The sequence below is a fragment of the Delphinapterus leucas genome, chromosome 15 (genome assembly GCF_059928025.1).
Source record: "Delphinapterus leucas isolate spDelLeu-1000000601 "Yukka" chromosome 15, BTC_Dleu_Yukka2, whole genome shotgun sequence".
In the NCBI taxonomy this organism is placed as follows: domain Eukaryota; kingdom Metazoa; phylum Chordata; class Mammalia; order Artiodactyla; family Monodontidae; genus Delphinapterus; species Delphinapterus leucas.
In genome coordinates this window covers 75,226,485-75,253,549 of record NC_143143.1, presented here as the reverse complement: position 1 = coordinate 75,253,549, position 27,065 = coordinate 75,226,485, and the positions used below count along the sequence as shown (strand labels likewise).

The window sequence follows — 27,065 nt, the reverse complement described above, 5'->3', positions numbered from 1 at the left end:
CTGCATCAGATTTTTTTTTTTTTTAAGGATGAAGTAAGTGTCCCAGAAACTTAACTTCTTAGGCGCCATTCCAATGCCTAGTGACAATAACAATCTAGACACTGATCGGTTATTAATCTAATAACATACTTTTAATAAGCCACAGAATCTAAATGAGTGACACCATCAGAGCGCCACGAAGGGCCCAAAGCTATGTTAGCTGGAATCTCAGTGGGGCTTTACAAGAGTTCTCATATACCAAGGGGTTAACCTGGAGGCGCCTGCAAATTACTCAAGATAATTAATGGGTGAATATCCTGCTCCTTCCTGTGTTGCTCATTTACCATTAGCAACAGCAACAGTAACTATTTCTTCTTGAAGTCTACCTTCAAATTTTAAATTCAATCCCTAAAAGCAATGTAATATATCATTAGAAATGAAAAGTAACAGAGGTAGTCAGATTTTATGTATTCTTTTATCCACTAGCCTTCCCACCCTCCAGCTTTCCCAGGAATTAATTAATGAACAAATCCTCATTTACACATAAAAATATAACCTTAAAGAAAACATACTTTAGGAATCTAAGTGCACTTCAGCAAACCCAACCACTGCCTGCTTTTCTTCTTAATTTTTCTTCTCCCTTTTTACACTAATAATAAAGCATCTCGAGAACACTTCTGCATTTAATGAGAATACAAAGTAATCTATCATTACCTCTGAAGAAAGTGGGTTGAGACAAAGCCGTGACGATCATTTGTCACAGGATTTCGGAAGAGTTTGCTTTTTGTCTGTGCAGTCACTACAGTGCCATCAGCCAATGAGAATCGATACACTGGGGTTTCTGCATGGCCATGGATATAAGCTTTTGGAGAAAATATCCCATTACTAGTAACTACAACTGGCAAAACAAATGCATACAGGAGAAAACAGAAAGGAAATATACAAATCCAACATTTTCAAAATCCAGTGAAAGACTGGACCCCACCAAAATTAGGCTAACATAAGAATGCTCAAGAATCATCTTCCTACCCCACACAGACAAAAACAACTATGCTCACGTATATACTTATTGCTCTATAGCACATCAAACACAATGACAAACAAGATCCAGAATTAACCTCCAAATTCTTTACCTTCTTGATAGTGACGTTTCTGGGACCATGACTGCCCATCATTAAGACTAAAAAATCTCTGGATACACCTTCGGATTATATCTTCAAAACCAGGCCTCATGGAAGACCTCAGTGAATTTGTATCTATGTTGACAACTTTTCCTATCAAACAGAAAATTGCCACTGTGTTTAATTTCATCATTGTGCATTATCAACTGCACTGACTTTAATTCTTTACTCTCATGGGCAAAAAAAGGGCAGACCAAAACTGAAATTCATGTTGATGTCAAGAATTACTCCCAGTAATTCCCATTAAATTACCCGTGTTTTTGAAGTGCACTTCTTTATGAAAAATGGACTTGAAGTTACAGAAAAGAAATACTGTCTTCTGGTTTGAAATGCTATTTGGAGAGAAAGCCAGGTGCGTCTACATTTTTTTTGTGTGTGTGGTAAACGGGCCTCTCACTGCTGTGGCCTCTCCCATTGCGGAGCACAGGCTCCGGACGCGCAGGCTCAGCAGCCATGGCTCACGGGCCCAGCCGCTCCGCGGCATGTGGGATCTTCCCGGATCGGGGCACGAACCCGTGTCCCCTGCATCAGCAGGCGGACTCTCAACCACTGCGCCACCAGGGAAGCCCACGTCTACATTTTTTTGTGTGTTTATCTGAGGGATTTTAAGTGTCAAACACACCCAACTTAAATGCCCAAGGTTTCGTTGAATCTCTCCTAGGGTTGTATAAGAAACATAAGGGACCTCCCTGGTGGCACAGTGGTTAAGAATCCACCTGCCAATGCAGGGGACACGGGTTCAAGTCCTGGTCCAGGAAGATCCCACATGCTGCAGAGCAACTAAGCCCATGGGCCACAACTAGTGAGCCTGAGCTCTAAAGCCAGCGAGCCACAACTACTGAGCCCACGTGCCACAACTACTGAAGCCTACGTGCCTAGAGCCCATGCTCCACAACAAGAGAAACCACCGCAATGAGAAGCCCATGCACCACAAGGAAGAGTAGCCCCCGCTCGCCGCAACTCGCCGCAACTACAGAAAGCCCCTGCACAGAATGAAGACCCAATGCAGCCAAAAATAAATAAAATAAAAAATTAAATTTTAAAAAATAATATTATAAGAAACATAGGAAATAATCCATGCAAAGTATTCGTTACAGTGTAGGCACTTAAATGATAGTGCAGGCTGTAGAAAAGTTAACTTTTATAAAAATTTTCAAAATGAACAAAACATACACACACGCACAGTTTTTACCTGAAAGATCATGTCTAGTAATAAAGCTCTCAGGATTTGATGGAAATGCTCTTTCTCCTGTGGTAATGCGGCGTGCCACACAGATCATACAGGATTGCAAATCTGCAATAGAAAATTTAACCAGGTAAGGATTATACTTAACCTTTGGATGTGTCTATTCAATAGGCAAGTAAGAACATGGAATTCAGTAGGAAGAATTACCATGGAAATTACAAAACTACAAGTTTGGCTGCTACTGTTTGATAATCACCACAAGCATGTGATGACTCTCACCTTCTCCTTCCTCCATCATAGCACGTGGCTGGGACAGGGCAAAGCACTGCATCGTTTCATATTTCTGGCGCATTTCAGGACTAGTGTTTATGTCTTCCAGAACATCGTGTGGTATTTTCATCAACATACGGCAATTAAATGTATGGCTTTTTTGTCGCTGGGTCTCATTTGTCCAGGTAACTCCATTAACTTTAGAAAACAAATTGAAAGGATATTTTTAAAAGCTGGCAATTCAGTCCATGACTATCATCAAATATTTAAGCTATAAATCAACCAAACTCCAATTAAAAAAAAAAAAAGAAGAAGAATTTAAGCTATACATATTTTCTCATTATACATCTTCCATAGTAATTTCTACAATAACATTTCAAAGTGGCAATATATAAAACACTGGAATAATTTCAATTCAAATTCAACAGGTATCTCACTTCTATTTTGTAACTCACTGTATATCTTAGACCCATGAAATGTATACCAAACTCTAAATTCGTATTTGAAATTTTGCTATCTACCACTTGCCCTGTTCTACATAAATCATCACTTGGCTTTCTAAAAGGTATATTCAATTTTCTAAGAAATGATCAAGAAAAAGAAATTTTTTTAACTTACTTAGAAAATACAGGGACTTCCCTGGTGGTCTGGGGCTAAGACTCTGTGCTCCCAATGCAGGGGGCCCAGGTTCGATCCCTGGTCAGTGAACTGGATCCCACATTCCACAACTAAAGATCCCCCGTGCCACAACGAAGATCCCGCATGCGGCAACAAAGATCCCGCGTGCCGCGACTAAGATCCAGCACGGCCAAATAAATAAATAAATATTTTTTTAAAAAAGGAAGATACACATTAAAAGCCTACCTGTAGATTTCGGTAAGTTTTTAAGAAAATCCTTTCTGTCTTCTTCATGCAAAATATTGTAGACACTTGTGTTAACCAGGTCCTCTTGCTTATATTGCAGGTACTGGGTGACATTTTCTGACACAAACACAATGTTTCCTTCACGATTCACCACAAACAGGAAGCCATCCAATGCCTGAAGTGGGATATGTTAATATTGGCTATTATGGACTGAACTGTATCCCTTCCCCCACCAAAATTCATATGTTGAAGCCTTAAACCTCAGTGTGACTGTATTTGGAGATAGGGCCTTTCAGGAGGTAATTAAGGTTAAATGAGGTCCATAAGGGTAGCTCTAATCCAATAGGACTGGTGTTCTTATGAGAAGAGAGACAGACACAAGAAATGCACACACACAGAGAAAAGGTCACGTGAAGACACAAGGAGAAGGCAGCCATCTACAAGCCAAGGAGAGAGGGAGGTCTCAGGAGAAACCAAGCCTGCCAACACCTTGATCTTGGACTTCCACCCTCCAGAACTGTAAGAAATAAATTTCTGTTGTTTAAGCCACACAGTCTGTGGTATTTTGTTATGGCAGCCTTAGCAGACTAAGACACCAGCCATAGTACTAAATAGAATTTGAAAAAAACTGTTGATTTAACAACTGTGAGCCATCATTTCTATTAACATTAGCACCATCAATACAGGGCTGTATGAAAAAGACAATTTGAAAAGATGACAGTAAAGACAAAATCTGAATTATAACATCTAATCTAATTTTTGAAGAATTACTTCTTCAAAGGAGTTTTTAAAAATATGAAAAATCATCCTTAGTGCTTCCCATTTTTCCATTTGTTACCAAGTCAAGCTACAGGAACTATACCATTCCTTAGTGAGAATTTACAAAGAGGAACTGAACTGATCAACTAAAAAGTAGCTGGAACAAACTAATTGGAACAAAAACAGTTGATAAGTGAACCTGAATAAAGGGCTTCAGGTCATGACTTAAAAAGAAACATTCTGTAAGTGCTATAGCTTAACTCAATCTATTGAAGACAACTACTTACAAAAAACACGTATTTTAAGTCTTAAAACTTCCTCAAAAATATAAAATTGTAGTGTGCCATACTATCAATTATGCAAAAATACACAAAAAGGTCTGAGCTAAAATATGCCCAAATGCATTTTTATTGCAGGGGGCAGGGCACCACAGGACCTCATGAGTTATGTATATTTTAAATATATGAGCATTTTTTATCATCATATTCAGAATACTGAGTTGTACTCATGAAAAGAAACATTTTCCTTTTGCTCTCATATCCTAGCCAAAATTTCTTTCTTTCTTTCTTTTTAAATCAACTCAGCTTATCATATAGCTAAAACCTTGTACTTGCCTGAAGTAAAAGTGGTCCTAAGGAGTCTTTATCAATAACTCCTTGTCCTGTGGAAGATACATCAGCTTTCTGAACATCATCATCACTGGAAATAGCTTTTCCTAAAAAGACATAAGGCAATACTACAAATAGCATATACATCAGTTATAGATTAAATCCACCTTCAAATTTTTCCCCGAACAGACACAAAGAGACACGCACACAGATGTGCATAAGAACATACACATTTCCTGATAAGAAAATGATGCTACAGTTTTTAAAGGTTAAAATTAAACTTCCAAGTCACCCAGGAGGACAGAAGATACTCTAAATTTTCTTTCCCTACTAAATGTACTATCCCATTGCTTCCTGAAAGGGACCTAACAAGTGACAGGGTGAGCAACACTGGCCTTCTTCCAATCCTGGTGACTGTTTCCTAAAGAGCAAAGCTGGTCAACTCATCTGTCCATCTAGCCCCACAGAGGACAGCCCTCAAGGAGCAGCAGTTCCCACCTAAGCAACAGGTAGCAAAAGGCAAATGTGAACACAGTTAACAAGTTCCTTCTAAAAGACTTGAGTGTTTTCTTACTTTGTATTACCTTGCTCTTTTATTTGACGTATCTGTCTTACTGTTTCCTTTAAAATTGCACATTTATCTGGTTTGACATTGAAGTTGTCAATATCACTAAGATTAGCAGATATCAGTTCAGCCAATTCTTCAATATATTTACTCTCCTGCTCCCGTCTCCACTTTTCACCACTGCAGGTAAGGCTGGGAGAAGGGGGGGGAAAAGGCCATAAATATACCTATCACAAAAGAGCTATGAGCAGAATCAGTACCTACACAACACCATTACACTCATATATAAACAAACTAAATTCAGCCCATAAAGACTACCAAAACATTGTCTTGGAGACCTAGTACAATACAGTTGAAATTCATGCAAACCTAAATTCAAATCCACCTGTTGTTAGCCTAGTGGCCTTAGGCATTAGTCTCATTTCATCATCTGGAAAATGGGGATAAATAGTCTTTACCACGAAGAGACAATAAAATTAACAAATAATAAAAACAGTAATAGCTACTTATTAATTATGAGGTTTTATGAATTATAGGTTTTTTTATTTTGCAACCATCACAGTGAAATTCAAGTGATATTGACCTTGGCAAATACTAAAAAAGCTATGAAGTATCACTGCATAAAATAGAATATTTTATTTCTATTTTTTAAACTTCTAACTTCATTCAGGAAAAGAATGATGAAACCCCACAATTGCCAAAATATCAACTTATAACATGTTCTTAAAGGATACTAAAGATTCTTACTTGTAATAATCTTGTCGAGCTACTCCTAACTCTTACGTCCTCTATTGAGAAATGCTTCTTACAATATCACACAGTTAGTATAATATTCTCATTTCTATCTGAATCAGCCATAAAGCCTCTATTATAACATAAGAATGTCCCCATCTCATCACGGTACCACTGTACTTACTACAAAGCAAAATCATATTATTTAAACAAAGACAAAAACAAACAAATCTAACCAGAAAATGCAAATAAAGAAAGCTGAAATGGTATCTTCAAAACAAATAAAGGCGGGGGAGGCGCCCTTGGTGAAGTATCAGGAGATAAACTGCTTACCCTTGTCCTGGAGTATCACATGGCAACTTGCGTTTTCGTGAATCAGGGGCCAGTGGATCCAAGGAGTTTTCTCCTAATCCGCTCATCTTGAATATACATCAGCAACTAAGAAAGAATAATAAGATACAAACATTATAAAATATTCATGACTCTCATAAAGGTGTCATATGCTTGAATGGCTGCATTTTGTAATTCAGAACTGCTTTCCCTAAATGGTTAGATAATTCTCAAAATTCTTTATAGTACACAACTGTTCTGAAGACCTCAAGAGTTCATATTCCAGTTTAATTATGCAGAATGTCCATCCAACCCCAGGACAAATGTTTCTCAAGACTAAGTAAAAATGCGTATATTTACCAAACGTAAGGTAGTTAGCTAGCGGGAAGCAGCCGCATAGCACAGGGATATCAGCTCGGTGCTTTGTGACTGCCTGGAGGGGTGGGATAGGGAGGGTGGGAGGGAGGGAGACGCAAGAGGGAAGAGATATGGGAACATATGTATATGTATAACTGATTCACTTTGTTATAAAGCAGAAACTAATACACCACTGTAAAGCAATTATATTCCAATAAAGATGTAAAAAAATGCGTATATTGAATACCTCACAAAGAACAAGGCATCTTCTGCATAGTTAATAAGAAAAAGAGACTGTCAACTCTCCAACTGATAAAATCCTAAATTTTACTTATACACAAATAAGATCTTATCTTGTCAATTGGTAAGAAGTCTTCAAATGATAAATACCTAAATTATTTTCAGGCTATTTTCAAGGTAGCACATTTTTTCCTTAGACCATTTCTTTAGTATTTATCATCCAATGTGTTTTTCTTCTGCTACTTCAAAATAAACTGAGATTGTGTAAATAACATGTAAACTCCATACATTCTGCTTACAAATTTGATGTACAACAATAAAACTCCAGGTGGGAGGATTTTGAGAAGATCCACAGAACAACAATTATTTTAATATTAACTGATGGAAATATAATATGCCTTAGTTAAAGTTGCATTGATAAAATAAATGCAGGCTATTGTTGAAAAAAGAGCAGATTTTAATACTCAGTGGCTCATAATTTTAAGACATCTACTAAGCCTTCACTTAACAAGAATTTTATTTGCCCTAAACTCTTGTTTACGAAGACAATCACTGCTATAAAGAATTGCAAGTCAAAAAAAAAAAAAAGAACTGCAAGTCAACGGAGAAGTTCAAACACTCCAAAATACTTTTTCTTCCTTTGTTAAAATGCATCTTGCATTCCATCTAGTCTGAGACATACATTGAAGGACATAAATTTCCACTAGGTGGCACAATACTGCCAGGATGAGAGACAAATAGAAATGCAAAATTTTACACAAGATCCTCATCAAACTTAAAATATGTAGCTTTAAAAAATCAAAATGGGAAGTTTTAGATTACATTATCATCTTTCAGATGTTCTAGGTATGAATTAAACACCAACGAAATTTATTCTACCAATAATTTTGATAGTAAAATGTAAAGGCTGAAAAGCTGATACGTTTTAAGAACTTGGTGTGGTTTTTTTCTCACAACATAAGTTAAAAGAGAAAAGAACTTAAAATAACTTTCACTAATGTGGCTTGCTTATTTATTTACTTGTTTACTTATTTATTTATTTTTGGCTGTGTTGGGTCTTCACTGCTGTGCACAGGCTTTCTCTGGTTGCAACGAGCAGGGGCTACTCTTCGTTGCGGTGCACCATCGTCTCACTGCAGTGGCTTCTCTTGTTGCAGAGCACAGGCTCTAGGCGCATGGGCCTCGGTAGTTGTGGCTCGCAGGCTCTAGAGCGCAGGCTCAGCAGCTGTGGCGCACGGGCTTAGCTGCTCCGCAGCATGTGGGATCTTCCCAGACCAGGGCTGGAACCCGTGTCCCCTGCATTGGCAGGCGGATTCTTAACCACTGCACCATCAAGGAAGCCCCCACTAATGTGGCTTAATGTCATGATTTTAAAGTGTAACCACGGGGACTTCCCTGGTGGCACAGTGGATAAGACTCTGCGCTCCCAATGCAGGGGGCCCAGGTTCGATCCCTGGTCAGGGAACTAAATCCCACATGCGTGCTACAACTAAGAGTTTGCATGCCACAACTAAGGAGCCAGTGTGCCACAACTAAGGAGCCAGCGTGCCACAACTAAGGAGCCCATGTGCTGCAACCAAGGAGCCCTGGAGCCGCAGCTAAGGAGCCTCCCTGCCACAACTCTAAGGAGCCCGCTTGCCACAACTAAGACCCGATGCAGCCAAATAAATTTTTAAAAATAACATTTAAAAATAAAGTGTAACCAGATCCCACAATGCCACAATACTATATTCTTCAAAAATGACAATGTCATAAAAGACAAAGTCTTTAAGTATTCCAGATTAAAGGAAGCTAAAGAGAAATGACAATTAAATACAATATTTGATCCTATACTGGATCCTGTACTAGAGGGGGAAAATGCTATAAACGACACTATTGGATCAACTAACAAAATTTAGAATATGGACAATAGATAAAGTATTTTACCAATGTTAAATTTACTGAAGTTTATTTCTGTACTGTGGTTATTTAAGAGGCTATCCCTATTCTTAGTATTTAGGACAAAAAAGCCATTATGTACACAAAGGACCCTCCAATGTTGGGGGGGGGATTACATACAAGTAAGTGAGTGAGTGAGTAACAGGAGAAGAGGAGGGGAAGGGAAGAAGAGAAAAGAAAGGAGGCCAGCAAATTGTTGACACTGGTTGAATCTCAGCTGGGCAGAAATTTTAAAATTCTTTGTACTATTCTTTCTCTTACAACTTTGCTTTAACTTTAAAATTATTTCCAAATAAAGTTAAAAGTATGTTCATCTTTTCGGATCCACCATCTGCGGTGGCACCACCGCCAATATGCAGATTTTCGTGAAGACCCTGACGGGGAAGACCATCACTCTCGAGGTCGAACCCTCGGATACAACAGAAAACATAAAGGCCAAGATCCAGGACAAGGAAGTAATTCCTCCTGACCAGCAAAGACTGATCTTTGCTGGCAAGCAGCTGGAAGATGGACGTACTTTGTCTGACCACAACATTCGAAAAGAGTCCACTCTTCATCTTGTGTTGAGACTTCGTGGTGGTGATAAGGAAGAAGTCTTACAACACTCCCAAGAATAAGCATAAGAGAAAGAAGGTTAAGCTGGCTGTCCTGAAACACTATAAGGTGGATGAGAATGGCAAAATCAGTCGCCTTCGTCGGGAGCGCCCTTCAGATGAATGTGGTGCTGGAGTTTTTATGGCCAGCCACTTTGACAGACATTATTGTGGCAAATGTTGTCTGACCTATTGTTTCAACAAACCAGAAGACAAGTGATTGTATATTGGTTAATAAAAGACATGAACTAATGAACTAACGTTAAATGTTGAGTTTTATTCCAGTGATTTTAAAAGTGGGTTTTAAGCATCAAATTAATCGCACTATTTTCTTAGGTAACCTGTACTTGGCAGAATTATGTTGTATTTGATACCAGCTGTCTAGATACAGGCCAGTTTCTTTGTACCTCAGCAGTATTGACATTTTTGACTGATAATTCTTGGTTGTAGGGACTTTCCTGTGTATCCATAGGGTGATGAACAGCATCCCTGGTCTGTATGTACCCACTCGCTGCCAGTAGCACACCACCCCTCCCCACAACCAAAAGTACCAGACATTGCCAAATGACCCCTGGGGGTGGGAAGGAACCTCCCCCACCCCCAGACTGAGAAACATTGGTTTGTGTGAATTGGTATTATAACCTTGCCTAAAAAGAAGCTACAACATATTGACACTTGTTCCCTACAAAGGAAGTTTAATGGCAGCAGAGCTCTCAAGTTACCACTTAAAAAATTCATCTGCATATGGCTGGTTCACTTTGTTGTACAATATAAACTAACACAGTATTGTGAAGCAATTATACTCCAATAAAGATCTATTAAAAAAAAAGTATGTTCAGTTTTGATTTCCAATTTTCATGTTTAAAAAGAAAAAGTGATTCTTAAGAACAGAAATAGAACATTGTAAAGCAACTATACTCCAATAAAAATTAGCTTAAAAAAAACAGAAATAGAGTAGTCACGACTCAATACAATTAGTTTTATATTTGTTTCATTCAAAGGTTATTTTTAAATTGAGTGGCCAACCATCCAGTGAGTAATAGCATTTTATTTTAAAAATATAATTTACTCCACATTCTAGATACTATTTCCTTACTTTGACGTTAAACACAAGCTGAATCCTCAAAACTGAGTAATGAACTCTTTAGTGGATAACAGCATTTAATTTGAAAGACATAATTTATTCTATGTTCTCAGTATTATTCCCTTACCTTGCTGTTACACATAAGCTGAATCTCCAGTACAGTTTAAGGTGCCTAGCATATAAGAGGTGATCAATAAGTACGCCTTGAAAAGTACTGAGTAAATGGAACATTCAACTCATCAAGTCATATTTTATAAAACAGATTTTCCTCCATTCTGATTTCTATAAAAGTTCAAAGGTTACTTTAAACTTTTAAAATTTTTACTGCTATGGTTGATATAGGATGTCACTGAAATGAATTTTAGAGACGTAAATTACATCAATAGAGAATCAAAACCATGACAATCTTAGTATGAAAAAAAATAATCACAATTATCATCATGTAAACCAGAAGTGCATACATGTCATTCATGTTAAGTCAATGTTTATGTGCATATAAGAGAAACCTAAATATGTCTACCTATGTCCAAATACACATGTGGCCCCTTCTCTTGATGTGGCAGAACAACAAGCTATAACGTGCACATGACTGTGCAGTCTACATGCTACCAAGTTTACTGTTTCACAGAGTCCAATGATCTCTAGTAACAGAGGTAATTATCCAGAAATGTACCAATGCAAGATCCTAATTTAAAACCACAGTAGTGGGACTTCCCTGGTAGGTCCACTGGGTAAGAATCCACGCTCCCAATGCAGGGGGCCCGGGTTCGATCCCTGGTCGGGGAACTAGATCCCACACACATGCTGCAACTACGAGTTCGCAGGCTGCAACTAAAGATCCCGCGTGCCACAACTAAGACCCGGCACAGCCTAAATAAATAAATAAATACATATTTAAAAAATAGAAAAATAAAAAGTAAAACCACGGTAGTGGTGTTTACTCAAACATGAAGATATCAATATAACTAAGATATAAAATAATTTTCACATTCTATTTTTTTAGGAACAGGCTTGACAGATTTCTTTTTCTAGTTCTTAGATAGGGACAAACCTTGGTACTACAATCACTGTACCATGCGTAAAAAACCACATGATGTCCAAGTTTGAATGACAAAATACTGTATAACAAAAAAATCAAAGTAGAATAAATACATCCTTTAAATTTCATTTGGCTGAAGAAAATGTGCAACATTAGAAATAATAAACAGAAGCATTTCCCACACCCCCCAAAAAATAGTTTCAGCACATACAATAATATAATAATTCCTGAGCACAGATGACTATGACAAATTCTTTATGTACAGTTTTCTATTTATTTTGCATTAGTATTAGTTATGAACAGAAAAAAGTATAAATAGCATTTGTTTTACTTGCCAAGTCTGTTGTCTACTCACTGGTGGAGCCAGACTCAAACTATATTTATCTGGGGGGATATATTATCTAGTTTGGTAAATTATTCTTTTGAAGGTATGAAAGGTAAATGCTTGGCATATACACACTAAATCTAGACCATTTTCAGTCACTAGTCAAGAATTAGGGTGGGAGAGGGGGACAGAACATGTACCAGGCCTATGAGTAGATCAATTCCGCCCCGCCAATAAGTTCAAAAGGTTAAGAAACACAGATCAGTAACTGTACAGCTTACATTTTTACATCTTAAATTACAACCCATCTAGTTTGAAGAATATATGGAATTGGTAAAATCCATATTCAAATGGGAAATAATATAGCACAAGAGTCTCCCAGTATCTCTGACTACAGGAACAGTCTATTAATATTGAGCCCCTTCTAAATTCTGATTCCTTACAATTAAAGATTATCATCTACACAGTTGAGTAGAAAAGAAATTAGGACCACTATATATAACTGCCCTACCCCTGGGCAACCTGTACTCTTATCCAATAGTGAGGTGCATACATGTATTTCTGTGTGTGCACATTTTTTTTTCTACATCTTTACTGGAGTATAATTGCTTCACAAAACCATGTTAGTTTCTGTTGCACAACAAAGCAAATCAGCCATATGCATACACATGTCCCCATATCCCTTCCCTCTTGAGCCTCCCTGCCACCCTCCCTATCCCATCCCTCTAGGTCATCGCAAAGCACCGGGCTGATCTCCCTGTGCTATGCGGCTGCTTCTCACCAGCCAACTGTTTTACATTCTGTAGTGTATATACGTCGATGCTACTCTCACTTTGCCCCAGCTTCGCCCTCCCACCCCATGTCATCAAGTCCATTCTCTATATCTACCTCTTTATTCCTGCCCTGCAACTAGGTTCATCAGTATTTTTTTTTCAAGATTCTATATATATGCATTAGCATACGGTATTTGTTTTTCTTTCTGACTTACTTCACTCTGTATGACAGACTCTAGGTCCATCCACCTCACTACAAATAACTCAATTTCATTTCTTTTTATGGCTGAGTAACATTCCATTGTATATATGTGCCACATCTTCTTTATCCACTCATCTGTTGATGGACATTTAGGCTGGTTCCATGTCCTGGCTATTGTAAATGGTGCTGCAATGAACACTGGGGTGCATGTCTCTCTCTGAATTATGGTTTCCTCAGGGTATATGCCCAGTACTGGGATTGCTGGGTCATGTTGTAGTTCTATTTTTAGTTTTTTAAGGAACCTCCATACTGTTTTCCATAGTGGCTGTATCAATTTACATTCCCACCAACAGTGTAGGAGGGTTCCCTTTTCACCACACCCTTTCCAGCATTTATTGTTTCTAGCTCTTTTGATAATGGCCATTCTGACCAGTGTGAAGCGATACCTCATTGTAGTTTTAATTTGCATTGCTAATGAAGAGATGTCCCCCAACTGACTGTTAAACTGGAGATACACCTCAACCACACTTCCAGGTGAATCGGATCCAAAGACCCAAAATGTATTCTATCCTTCAATGTGAACTGGACTGTCTAGATCCTTGAGCCATTTTTACAATTATTTTCCTTGTATAAAATATTTCTACTTAAAAGTTCTATGCTATACTACTTAAATATATTAATATGACAATGCACACTTTAAGATTACATTTAAGCAACATACTCTATACAACTACTTTAATACAGAATAATAGCAATTTACAATAAATTCAATGCTCTCAAAATATGCTACCTATTTCTATATTATTTGGAAAAGTCATAAGCAGATTCATGATAAATCAGATTTAAAATGAACAAGAATCTTACAGCAATTGGATAAAATTTCTCTATAAATACTATAGGGCTTTCTACATAAAACAATCATGCTGTGGTACAGGTTTAAGCTTAGACATGCACAGAACACAATAAACTGCTAGAAAATGAACATGCTTTAACTCTAAAAGCAACAAAGAATTATATCCGCCAGCTCAAAAGCCATGAAAATGATGATATGTGGCTTAGCAGCATTAACTAGCTTTCCCTTTGGTTATTCACAGTTAAGACAGGATGGGAAATCTTGATTATGTACAACAAACTAGCCAGATGGACAAAGATACAGGAAGTACTCCCTGTCCAAAAGGAAGAGACATCAATCAACAATGCTAGTGTCCATCAGGTGAGCAAGAAGTTATTGGGGGGGGGCCGGGAGACCCTAAGAAAAGCCATGCCATGCCATGCCATGCCAAAATGGGGAGGAGATAAGTTACCCAGTAAATCTCAAATGGCCTGAAGACCAACTAAAATATTTTATTTTCCTAAATTAATAAGGGAGAGGGAAGAGGACAGATAACTTTTGTGGCAGTACAGTGCTGGGCATATCACATATTCTGTATAATTTCTCACGACCCTCCAAAGTATGTATTACTCTCATTTTACAGATAAAGAAGTATCTAGATCACACACAGATACTAGATACCAGAGCTGGGATTATAATATTTTCAGACTTTATAATCAACAAAATATGTACCAAATGTTCCTTGGGCATTTTATCCACCACCCCCCCCAAAAAAATAAACCACTTATACTGTTGAGTCACACCATTTCCAACCAATTAACCAGAAAATGTCTCAGCTCATCAGTAAGGACATTGAGAAGTTGTTCCATGCAGTGTTTAGGGGCATGCAGTATTAGGGTCAGAGGCAAGGAGACGCTCCAGCTCAGCACGTACCAATGCTGCTATTCCCCTCAAACTCCTAAAAACCAACGATTACTCTACAGATCACCAGATAAATGGCCCTCTGAGGTGGTCTACTATTAACCATGACCTTTATTTCCAACTGAAACCGACAGTTAGTGGCTTACATGGCAAGAAGGAAACTTAGATCAGAAAAACATTAACTATACCCAAAATAATCTGTCAAATATTTTCATTCTTGGGTTTTCTAAGATTAAATGCTGGAGCCAAGAACTTTTGAATATCCCCCCAGTAATTCAGTTTATTCATCAGGCTTGTTTGCCTGATTTATATAAGGTATGATTAAATACGCCAATTAGGGAGTATTTCTGGGTGTCTCCTGAGAATCCCAGTAACTTAAGGAAATTTTCATACAACTGTGGATTTGAACTGATTTACCGAAAACTGCTTGAAGCATTATGTAAAAGCAGAGGCTGATCAAAGCCAATTAGAAAAAAAATTACCCTCGGGAAAGATTTATGAGACATCCATACATAAACGAACTACCCAAAATACAAGTTGCAAATTGATGCTCTTACTCAAAAGACAATTTTAGTATATAGTCATCACCAGTTAGGCTTAATCCTACAAGATTATATTTTCCAAAATATAAAATGAGAGGTTTATTTCAATCTTCTGTGCAGCTCCAAGAGAACCAGCACCATGGAGCAAAGAAAGGACACAAAATAGAACCTGTGTGTGTTTAGGGGACAAGAGGAGGCAGGGGAAGAAAAGTCAATAAACATGGAGCCACTATGGACATTTCCTCACCAACCAGATGACTCTTCCAGTGAGTATCTCCTACCTTTATGCTTTAATTCAACCCTGGTATAAAGGATAAGAACTGAAAGGAGACAAGGCGGGGGGGGTAGTTTCAAATAAAAGCTAACTTGCAATATCCTTTTGTTGTGTTGTTCATAACCTGTCATGTTTAGTAGGATAAAGTATGAACCACCTAATGCAATCCATTTTTTAAATTTAATTCCATTTCCGTTCAAACATTTGCATGCCCAGACCATTTGAGCACCAGGAAAGAGAGATAAATGACACCACACATTGCTAGAACTCTCAGGCAAGCAGAAGAGAGGAACATACAATTATAACAACATTATTTGGTAAGTGTTAAAATGAAGGCACAGCTGATAGGAAATCTACCAGCATACAGTTTTTTGAAAACAGAGAAAATGCATATAAACAGTATCTACAATAAACTACCTTGGTGTAGACATATGCCAGAAAACAGTGTAAATCTCAGGTCCTGGTCATTCTTTTCCTCTATCTTTAGTTAATAATGTCTGCAAATTTGGAAAAGGGCTAGCAGGGAGCAATAAAATATCTTATTTTTAATACATAAGTTGAGCTGAGAGGCATCCAAACGTGAATTAACAGCTATTTCATCCACAAGGTTTCATTCTCCCTTCTCCTGTTGTATGTCTTGCCTTTTCATTCTCAATCAACAGGATGACCCCAAAGCCCCTTTACATTTATGCTCCGGTTTAAGCCTGATGACACTGAACTCAAACACAAACTCCCCAGAGGTTCTAGTACCAGAACTGGGCGTACCAATTAGCCAAGGCAAGTGTTAGCTACAACTGGAAGCTTGTTGCCAAGAGACTTCTCAACCTCTACATGAGCAACAGAGTTGAAGTTCACAAATACACACTGTGCAGAGGGAGTTAATAAGCAAGCCAATTCCACTGAAATCAAATTACCCTCTCCTGACAGCATACTAACTAGCTGGGTAATTCTTTAGCTGTTTTAAAGGTTACAGTGACTCTTACAATGTAACACGCTGAATCTCTCTCATTCACAGGAACAGACCTAAACCCCAAGTTCGTAAACCTCATTTTGGCTTCATTCCTGAACAACATACTATCTAGTTGTACTTCTTCCTCACCACCACCTCCACTACCCAAGTGGCTTGTGCTAAAAGAGATTTTGACAGAAGATATGGAAACGTTTCCTATTTGTATGTAACCTTAAGTCATTTATTTCCTTTTAGATCTCCCCTTCATCCCTCTTTTATCTAGAATACTAGAATACCTAGTCATCCTTCAAGATCAAACTCAACTGTCACCTCTGGTGAGACCATTCCCAACTCTCCAATTAGAAAAAGTTATCCCTTCTTTATCCTAATGCATTTTCCATAGTTTATTACAACATTTTACACACTACACTCTACTCTTGTACACTTTTCTGTTTCTACTTTCTACGCTATAAGCTCTAAACCATAATAAAAACTTGTAAGAGACTTTTATTACAAACTCTTTCCTCTCTCTTTTCACTCCTACTACCACCATTCCCCTTGTTCCTTTTTCCAACTCCAGTTCTCCTTTTCCTTCCCATCCCATTAGATGTACTTTTGACCAACTACAATATTCCTAAAATATAGAGAAGATTGGGGGGAAGGGGCTAAATACCTTGTAGAACAGTTCTGCTTCCTTCTGACATGTCATTTTTCACTTGGATATTCCCATTCCAAAAAATATGGTGGCTTCAAGGTATCTATCAAAATAAAGCTCAAGGGTTTGAATCCTTCACGGCTGATGTACTATGATACAATAAAAAAGACAACGGGGGGGGGGGGGCTTTGTTAGACTCAAACTTGTCACCTATAAAAAGCTTATCACCTGTAAAAACTGGGGATAATCACATCTCACATATTCTTATGCTTATTGTGAGAATGAAAAGCAATACAAAGCAAGCAACTGGAACAGGGAATAATGGTGATCCCTGAGGCACACGATACCAAGAACAAAGATGTATGTTCACAGCAACATCAATTTTGCTCTCATTTGAAAAACAAATAGTTACAAATATACCATACAGCAACAAATTAAAAAGCTTCAGACAAATCAATTAGCCAGAACTATTCAGGCTATCTTCGGCGCACAGATAGCTGACCGGAATTCAAAACATTTTCCCACTGGAACAGTGTGGCGAGTGGCAGTCAGTAGCTAACATAAAGCCATGAAAATAGAATAAAACTATTGTCACAGATGTCTGTGTCCTTAAGATAAACAGGTATAATTACACCTTTTAGAAGATTCTGAAGAGGTTATCCAAGTACTTTCAAATGTGCTAGGTAAAGCAAACAGTGCTGGTTCTTTTTTATATCTTATTTTATTTCTGGATTTGTGGTTTAATTTTTCTTGGACAGAGTAAATATCTCTACATCAAAAGTATTATTTACACCTAAGGTTGTCCCTTGGCACATAATGAAAACATAAGAAGGAAAGGAAGGGAGGAAGGGAGGGGGGGAGGGAGGGAGGGAGGGAGGGAGGGAGGGAGGGAGGGAGGGAAGAGAAAGTGTTCAACCCCCTTGAGGTAAGTGGTAAAGCTCTGGATTAAGATAAGCAGTGGGGAGTTAGAGGAGTACGTGCACAGAGCAGAAATAAAATCTGATATAAATTTAATTAATAAGCAATAAAGATACAAATGAGAGATGATCACAGCATGTGCCCCATTCTCTCCTAATCCACTATTTCTATCTGCCTTGGAGAAAAAAGAAATTTTAAGAAATGTTAAAACTAAAGAGCTGATGCCATTAGCCACCTGGTAACCAAATGACTGAGAGCTGCAGAGCTGCTCTAGGAAGGAGCACTAACCAAGTAATGAATGATACAGGGAACGGTAGCCATGGGTCAACTACAAGACAGGTATTCCTAAAACGGAGTGCCTGCAGAGTAAAAAGCTTGAAATAACAAGACACCTCCCCTACAGTACTGAAGTTAGCCCTGTCCACCAATATCAAAAGCATAAAGAAGCTACACTCACGTCTCAAAAACTGACATTGTGGAAATATAAAGCTGATGAAGCACTTTGAATTAATTTTCCAAAGAAAAGGCACTGAAGGTGGAAAAAGAGAGAAAAAGATATATCAAAGGAAAAACACATCTTAGCTAGATTTCCTTCTCTAAAAGCAAAGAGGCTGAGGCAGATGGTCTCTTATGCCAGCAACACGGCATGGCAAGTCTGACTCATAAGGCTTCCTGAATGGGTCACCATGCAGACTGCAGGTTAGTCTGTGCTCAGTCCTCGATGTTTCCATTGTCTATTTTTTTTCCTTACCTCACAGCTTGTTACCCTTCAGTAATTATAATTCCACTCCTAGCCTAAATAACCTTAAATTCAAAAGAATCCTTTTTTAAAAATAATGCTTCCATATCCCTAGAAGTTATATGTCTAATGACAGAAGCTATCTCTTCAAATAAATCTCCAAAAGTCATTACTGACTTCAGGATGACAATAATACAAACAGCGAATGAGAGCATATATATCAAAGTCCATAAAGAAAATAAGAATGAACTCCTGGGCTTCCCTGGTGGTGCAGTGGTTGAGAGTCCGCCTGCTGATGCAGGGGACGCAGGTTCGTGCCCCGGTCCAGGAAGATCCCACATGCCGCGGAGTGGCTGGGCCCGTGAGCCATGGCCGCTGAGCCTGCGCGTCCGGAGCCTGTGCTCCGCAACGGGAGAGGCCACAACAATGAGAGGCCCGCGTACCAAAAAAAAAAAAAGAATGCACTCCTAACATCATTTACCTGTTGGAGGGTGGTGTAGCACTTGTAGCAAGGTTGAAAAGTATCAAAGTCTAAATTCAACTTCAACTGCCTCCCTATTCCCCTCCAAAATATAGCTACTATACTACGTGGAGGTAAAAATCTGGTAATGATTGTTCAAGGGAAGAAATTTGCAGCAAGCGAGACTATAAACTACTGAGGAACAGGATGAAAAGATCATCACGCAAATAATCTAAAATAAAACATAGCATGTTTTTTTTTTCTTTCTGTTCAAAGGTCAGTTCCATGACTCATGACTTTAAAGAGCTTCTCTGTGTACTTCACAAACCTGCCTATGCATGTGGGGTAAATAAAGCTGGGGGCACCTCATTATCGTGAGAGAACACTTGAGGCAAAAATTTAATTATGAACTCTTATAAAAACCATTCATACAACTAAACTGGTTAAAACCAAAACCCAGGGAATGTAAACTGATACAGCCACTATGGAGAAGAGTATGGAGGTTCCTTAAAAAACTAACAATAGAACTACCATATGACCCAGCAATCCCACTACTGGGCATATACCCTGAGAAAACCATAACTCAGAAAGACACATGCACCCCAGTGTTCACTGCAGCACTATTTACAATAGCCAGGTCATGGAAGCAACCTAAAAGTCCATCGACAGACGAATGGATAAAGAAGATGTGGTACACACAATGGAATATTACTCAGCCATAAAAAGGAACGATTGGGTCATTTTCAGAGACATGGATGGACCCAGAGACTGTCATACAGAGTGAAGTAAGTCAGAAAGAGAAAAACAAATATCGTATATTAACCCATATATGTGGAATCTAGAAAAATGGTACAGATGAACTGGTTTGCAAGGCAAAAGTAGAGACACAGATGCAGAGAACAAACGTATGTACACCAAGGGGGGAAGGGGGGGAGATGAACTGGGAGATTGGGATTGACATATATACACTAATATGTATAAAATAGATACCTAATGAGAACCTGCTGTATAGCACAGGGAACTCCACTGTACAGTAGAAACTAACACAACATTGTAAAACAACTAAAAAAAAAAAAAAAAGTAATATAACTAGCTGCCCTCCCCCGGAAAACAAAAACAAAAACAAAAACCCACTTCAGCAAATGTCTTGAGAGTGGTCACAAAGTAATAGGGATGTAATATACTACTATGGTTAACACTGCTGTATGATATACAGGGAAGTTGTTAAAAGAGTGAATCCGAAGAGTTCTCATCACAAGGAGGAAATGTTTTTTCCTTTCTTCTTTCTTTTCTTTTTATTGTATCTATATGAGATGATGGATGTTAGCTGAAACTATAGTGGTGATCCCTTCACAATATACGGAAATCAACCCCCTTAAACTTTTTCAGTGACATATGTCAATTAGTTCTCAATAAAACTGTGGAGGGGGGAAAGTTTTTTTGTTGTTGTTTTTTTTTGGTTAGTCACTCTTAGGCAGCCTGGGTGATGTCCACACAAAGGAGATCTCATTCCCTACACCAATACGCCTGGGATGAACTGTTGATCAAAAGAGTGAAGTTTTTTGTTGTTGTTGTTTGCTTGTTTTTTGTTTGTTTTGGGGTTTTGTTTGTGTGTGTGTGTGTGTGTGTGTGTGTTGCCTTCAACAAGCTGTTGACCCAGTGCCAGGAATCAACAAACTAGTACATGTAGAATCACAAATTGTATTTTGTGCTATAAAAGGTCTCCACTGAAAATTAATGGCTGATCTGTAATTTAAAAGCAGGAACAACCGAGTACCAGACATAGCACACCATGTCATATAGCTACTCAAAGTCCTAACCTCCTACAGTCAATCTGGTTCTTACTACCAAAACAGATGGTTTAAGTCAAAGGCTGCTACAGTCCCAACCAAATTCACTAGGTCAGTAGTTCTCAACCTTTTTGATATCAGGATTTCTTTATCTTTTAAAAACTAGGAACCCTAAAAAGCTTTGGTTATGTGGGTTATTATCTATCAATATTTACTGTATTAGAAATTAAAACTTAGAACATTTGACATATTAATTCATTTAAAAATAAGTCCATTATATGCTAACATAAACAATTTTATGAACTATAACCTGAAACAAAACAATTCCATGAGAGGTGGCATTGTTTCACATTTTTACAAACCTTACGTCTGACTTTAATAGAAGACAGATGGATCCTCTTACCTACGACACCATTCAATCTGCTGCAATACTTCATATTGATTGAAACACATGAAGAAAATTCAGCCTCATAGATACACGTACTTGTAAAAGGAAGGACTATTTCAATAGCCTTTAACAATTAATTATAAATAATTTTCCTTGATATCGTGCTAAAACGACAAGTGGTACTTTCAGTTTTTATTTGAAAATACTTTCAAACTTACAAAAAGTTGCAAAAAACATAACAGTAGAAGGCATACCCTAAATACCCTTTACTCAGGTTTGGTTACTGTATTAGTTTCCTGTGACTACTGTAACAAATTACCAATAACAACGGATATTCTCTCAAGTTCTGGAGGCTCAATGTCCAGAATGAAGGTGCCGACAGGACCATACTCTTTCTGAAGGCTCCAGGGGAGAACTGCTCCACCCTCTCCTAGCTTCTGGCGTTGCCAGCAACCCCTGGCATTCAAGGACAAGCGGTATTTTCTTAAAGATTAGCTGCAAAGTGAAATCTGAAACCCTACCAATGAACTTTCATACTATTACACTAAAATACACAAACTTACACTCTGAAAAAAATCTTTAACCCATGCATGATTCTGTAACATCAAACATTGTCATTTGGATAATACTAGTTCACTGATTAAGCAGATTTTCAAATACTGATACATTATACAATATCAAAAACTCCAGGAACTTCTCTGGTGGCGCAGTGGTTAAGATTCCGCCTGCCAATGCAGGGGACACAGGTTCGAGCCCTGTTCCAGGAAGATCCCACATGCTGCGGAGCAACTAAGCCCGTGCTCTAGAGGCTGCGAGCCACAACTACTGAGCCTGTGCACAGCTACTGAAGACCGTGCACCTACAGCCTGTGCTCTGCAACAAGAGAAGCCACCACAATGAGAAGTCTGCGCATGGCAACAAAGAGTAGCCCCTGCCCGCCACAACTAGAGGTAGTCCGTGCGCAGCAATGAAGACCCAACACAGCCAAAAATAAATAAGTATATCACCACCCATCTCATTCATAGTCTTTAAGTACTGAGAAGCTGTCACACTCAGGGTGACAGATTCAAAATTAACATGATAATTTTTACTTGAAAACTCCAATTTTATCACTGTCAACAAATAATCTTGGATGTCTTTCTTGAAGTGATAGGTTTACCTTGCTCAATTTTAAGAACCTTTCTGCCAAATACCCAAGTTCCAATAACCACAGTTTGTTAGTCATTCTTTCAAGTAAAAATGATATTCCATGAAAGAAGTGGCCTGTTCAGTACACACGCCAACCACACAAGTGCTTTTGCCCAAGACAACCATCATACTTTGGTAGGCAGAAGTGTTTTCTGCATATTTTCCATTCTCACTAGACAGAATGTTAAAAATACAGTACTCAAAGGTCAAGATTTAATGAAATGAGCGAATTTTGCTCCTTCATCAAGGACAATCCTTGATTGAGAAACGAGTGGGGTTTTGTGGGGGGTTTTGTTTTTGTTTTTTTCCTTTAAGTCTGACTGCAGGGCAGTGAAGAATGCAATGACTACTAGTACCGTCTGGTAGTCCCACTGCCTTGATTCATGCTAAGACACCAGCAGTTTTATGCATCACTGCTTTTGTACCATCAGTGCAAACATCAACAGGATGAAAACAGAAAATATATTATTTCGGAAATAATTTTAACTCTGTGGACTCCATAAAAGGTTCTCAGGGACTCTCAAGGGTTCACAAACCAAGTGCACTGAGAACCACTGTCTTAGATTAAGGTAGGGGCTGAGGGTTTGAAACTGGTATGGTTTCTCCCAGATCCTCTACATACTCATTTAATAAATACTTCAGTATCTACTATATGCAGGCCTAAATAAATAAGCCATGTTGTGAGATCAAAAGAACAAAGGACTTCCTGATAAGATGACTTAGTGGACTATTGCTTTCAACCAACCACACTCTCCCCCCCTTGCTCTAAATATAATAATGACAAAATATGTATTTTTTTTAATCTTGAAAGACACAGCCATGCTCAAACATAACAAATACGGTCTACGGAGCAAGACACAGAGCAAGCATACGGCAATGAGTTGACTCTATGAACCTACTGAACTCTAGCATTAGAAACTAGCAAAGACACTCAGGAAATCAAATCATGTGCAACGTAACAGAATCAAAAGCAAGGCTCATAGGTAGAAACCAAACAAAAAACTTCTGAGAGAGACGAAAAAAAGCTCTGTCAATAGCTATCTAGATACCTGATTATATCAAACTGTTACCTGTAGTTGTGGAAGAAAAAGCAAAGGGTTACATAGTTGGTCCCCAACTTACAAAGGTTCAACTTACAATCTTTCAACTTTACAACAGTGCAAAAGCGATATGCATTCAGTCAAACCCTACTTCGAATTCTGAATTCTGATCTTCTCCCAGCTAGCGATATGCAGTATAATACTCTCTCATAATACTGGCAGTGGCAGTTGCAGCCCATTTCAACTTACAATGGGTTCACTGGGATGTAACCCCCATCGTAAATCAAAGAAAATCTGTACATACAAAACCTGGGTGACACATAGCTCTTATATTGCAATACCTCAGAACAGAATCCTGAACGTAGACTGAAGGTATGGTGGATATGGTTTGTGAAGGCAACAAAAATAAGCTAGGATTGCCTGGGGCAGGGAGAGGGGGACACATGAAAGGCACTAAAAAAAAGAAAATTTCCCACTCAAGATGCAAATTGTAAACTAAAATTCCCAAGTGGATTTAAAACCTGAACTAAGAAAGATGGCCAAGAAATGCATCGATTCCAAAAGATGAATTTGCCACCCAATAAAATGAAATCTTGAAATAAGTTTAAAATAAATGTTTACAGGACTTCCCTGCTGGCACAGTGGTTAAGTATCTGCCTGCCAATGCAGGGGACACCGGTTCGTGCCCTGGTCCAGGAAGATCCCACATGCCGCGGAGCAACTAAGCCCGTGCGCCACAACTATTGAGCCTGTGCTGTAGAGCCCACGAGCCACAACTACTGAGCCTGCGTGCTGCAACTACTGAAGCCCACATGCCTAGAGAGCCCATGCTCTGCAACAAGAGAAGCCCACACACTGCAACAAAGAGTAGCCCCTGCTCACCACAACTAGAGAAAGCCCGTGCACAGCAAGGAAGACCCAAAGCAGCCAAAAATTAATTAATTTTAAAATAGAGATTATTTTTAAAAATAAATAAATAAATGTTTACAATCCTTAATGAGATAAAGAATCAACAGCCATGAAAACATACATATAAAGAAAGAGAATGTGAAAAGAATGAGTTATAAAACTTCATAAATTATTAAGTACAAAAAAAGATGGTATTGCCCATTATCTGAGCACCAAATATCTGAACTCTGAATAGATTTGGTTAGCATGGGATACTTAAACCCATATCCGAAACAAAACTCAATAGATGGGATTAATTCCTAGACTGGACACAACACACACACACACAAAAAAAAACCACACACACACACACAATCAGTGAACTGGAAAATAAAACTGATGAAGCCAACCAGAATGCAGCACAGTGAAGTAAAAAGGGGTATTATACCATCACCTTTACAAGGTTGCTGAAAGAATCTAAAAAACCACACACCGAAAAAAAAAAAAACTCAGTAGTGGGCAAATGGTAGACTTGAAAAATGGCTCCCTCAAGAATCTTATGATTTACAGACAGAAACAAAGTTATTTTAAAAAGAGAATTTTTAAAATAACTATGTCTACAACCCAAATAAAATCAGGAAACAATGTGTGTTTTCCAACTCCAATATTAGATGAATAAACTTAAGAAAATCTAAACCTTGGGACCCAAAAGGAGATTAAAGAGATGTCTTTTGAGAAGCACTGAATTCTCAAAGATGCTAAGATCTACAAATACAGTTTTGGTAGTGGTCTTAAGCTGTTCTTACGTAAACATTTCAAATATTTTCCTTAAACTTCTCTGATATTGTACATTTCTCTGTCAAAAGAATCTGTAGAAACAGTATCTTTTACTATAAAGGACACTTGGGTCACAAGTGCTTAAGGACAATTTCTTCTTTGAAAAATCACGTTAAAATTGATAATTAATTCCTCTGCAATTTTTTAAAATATAAAGACACTGGCAATTTAACTAGCCTAAATTTAAAATTCCATCCACTATTCATCATTCTTAATAAAATGGCTTCCTTTTCAACTGCCAAAAGGAAAATGGAAAGGGATGGAACTCGGGCTTCTTATACTTCAAATGGAATCGGGAGTTAGTTAAGTAATGAAACGTCTACAATTTACATGATACCTTCACACCACAAAACAGGCTTATCAAAAGCCGAAGTAAAAACTCTCATACACACAAAAAAATTAAATTTCAACTTACTTCCCAGGGCCTAGGAATCAAAGGCCTTATACTACTAAATCATGTCTGGAAATGAAAAGACAGTAGATTACAGCTGTGCATGGCCAATTTATCTTCTGAAGTCAAAGCATGTCTCCTGTTACCTTGCAGCAAGTCACTGTGATCTGCATATCAATACATCGAAGGGTTGCAGAATCTGAAACCTATTCCAACCATAAAAGGTGTTATTTTAATTAACAAGCTTGCCAACACATTAGGAACTTTGCAGCTCTATACTCGAATTTTTTAAATTATTATCACGATCTCATTTTAAAGAAAACTTTAAAAGGTTAAGAACCAAGACTAAAAATTATTCAATTCCAATTCTGTTTATGGTCACCCTCCAGTAAAATAAAATAACTAGCTCTATAAAAATCTTTTTAAACAGGAGAACAATATGCTAGCAGTTGATGTAGAAAAAAATTAATTTCGGTAATTCAGTTTTCTACATTAGAGCCGAATTTTAGAGTAGGGGAATGAAACAAACGACAGATCACACATTATGTAACAAGAGTCCTACCTGGAATACATTAGGTACATGTACATTTTTACTTGTAATGATTGTTCAACTATGCAAGATAAAATTCTATGGAAGTGAATTAAATAACCTACACTTCTGATCTTTAGATGACTGTGGACTCACATCATATAAGCTTAATATATGAAGCTCATTAAAGAATGATATATGATGGAAAATATACTTAAATCTTAGGAACATATGTGGAACATGTGTGCACATGCAAAGCTTTCAAAGTCACTTTAAAATGTGAAAATGAGTAAGCCTGTTATCCTTGATAAATGTCAGCTGTCATGCACTCATGTCCAATACATTCTATTTTTCACAAAGCAGAGTACCAGAAAAGGCAATTCTGGATCCACCAGCTGCACGTAATGGTTATACATAGAAAATTCTATTCAAGGTCAGAAGTTTAGAGGTTTTCAATATCAACTTCAAAATAATGCAGGCTTTATATGTTAAATATTACACAGATTCCAAAACATATTCTTTTTAAAACAGTTTTTGAAAAGAAAGAATCATAAGAAAGTAATTACTCTAAGAGTTTGGCTCGTGAGAGACAGGGCCATTTACAACAGTGATATAAAGAGGATTATTTGTATTTTTGGATCGTTGAGCTGATATTTAGGCCAATTATATTTCTTAACTAAGTTACAAAATTAAGTACTA

General features: G+C 37.9%; 1 protein-coding gene and 1 pseudogene across 10 annotated transcripts in view; one reads left to right on the top strand and one right to left on the bottom strand.

Annotated features, from left to right (window-relative positions):
* The window catches only part of NCOA3 (nuclear receptor coactivator 3), a 119,027-nt gene that overhangs the window by 22,442 nt on the left and 69,520 nt on the right, over nt 1-27,065 (bottom strand). For 5 of the 10 annotated variants that reach the window (XM_089897023.1, XM_089897024.1, XM_089897027.1 and 2 more), the window contains 10 exons: nt 25,862-26,043; nt 17,217-17,301; nt 6,478-6,582; nt 5,432-5,604; nt 4,854-4,954; nt 3,481-3,655; nt 2,626-2,814; nt 2,353-2,454; nt 1,113-1,253; nt 694-841 (listed from right to left, as the gene is read on the bottom strand). In XM_089897023.1, coding sequence (XP_089753149.1) covers nt 694-841; nt 1,113-1,253; nt 2,353-2,454; nt 2,626-2,814; nt 3,481-3,655; nt 4,854-4,954; nt 5,432-5,604; nt 6,478-6,563 — 1,115 coding nt within the window. In that variant the 5' untranslated portion in view covers nt 6,564-6,582; nt 17,217-17,301; nt 25,862-26,043. The remainder of the gene's footprint in view (nt 1-693; nt 842-1,112; nt 1,254-2,352; nt 2,455-2,625; nt 2,815-3,480; nt 3,656-4,853; nt 4,955-5,431; nt 5,605-6,477; nt 6,583-17,216; nt 17,302-25,861; nt 26,044-27,065) is intronic. The other 5 variants (XM_089897026.1, XM_022564996.2, XM_022564999.2 and 2 more) reach the window with 3 other exon arrangements.
* LOC111170160 (ubiquitin-ribosomal protein eS31 fusion protein pseudogene) lies at nt 9,304-9,858 on the top strand (annotated as a pseudogene).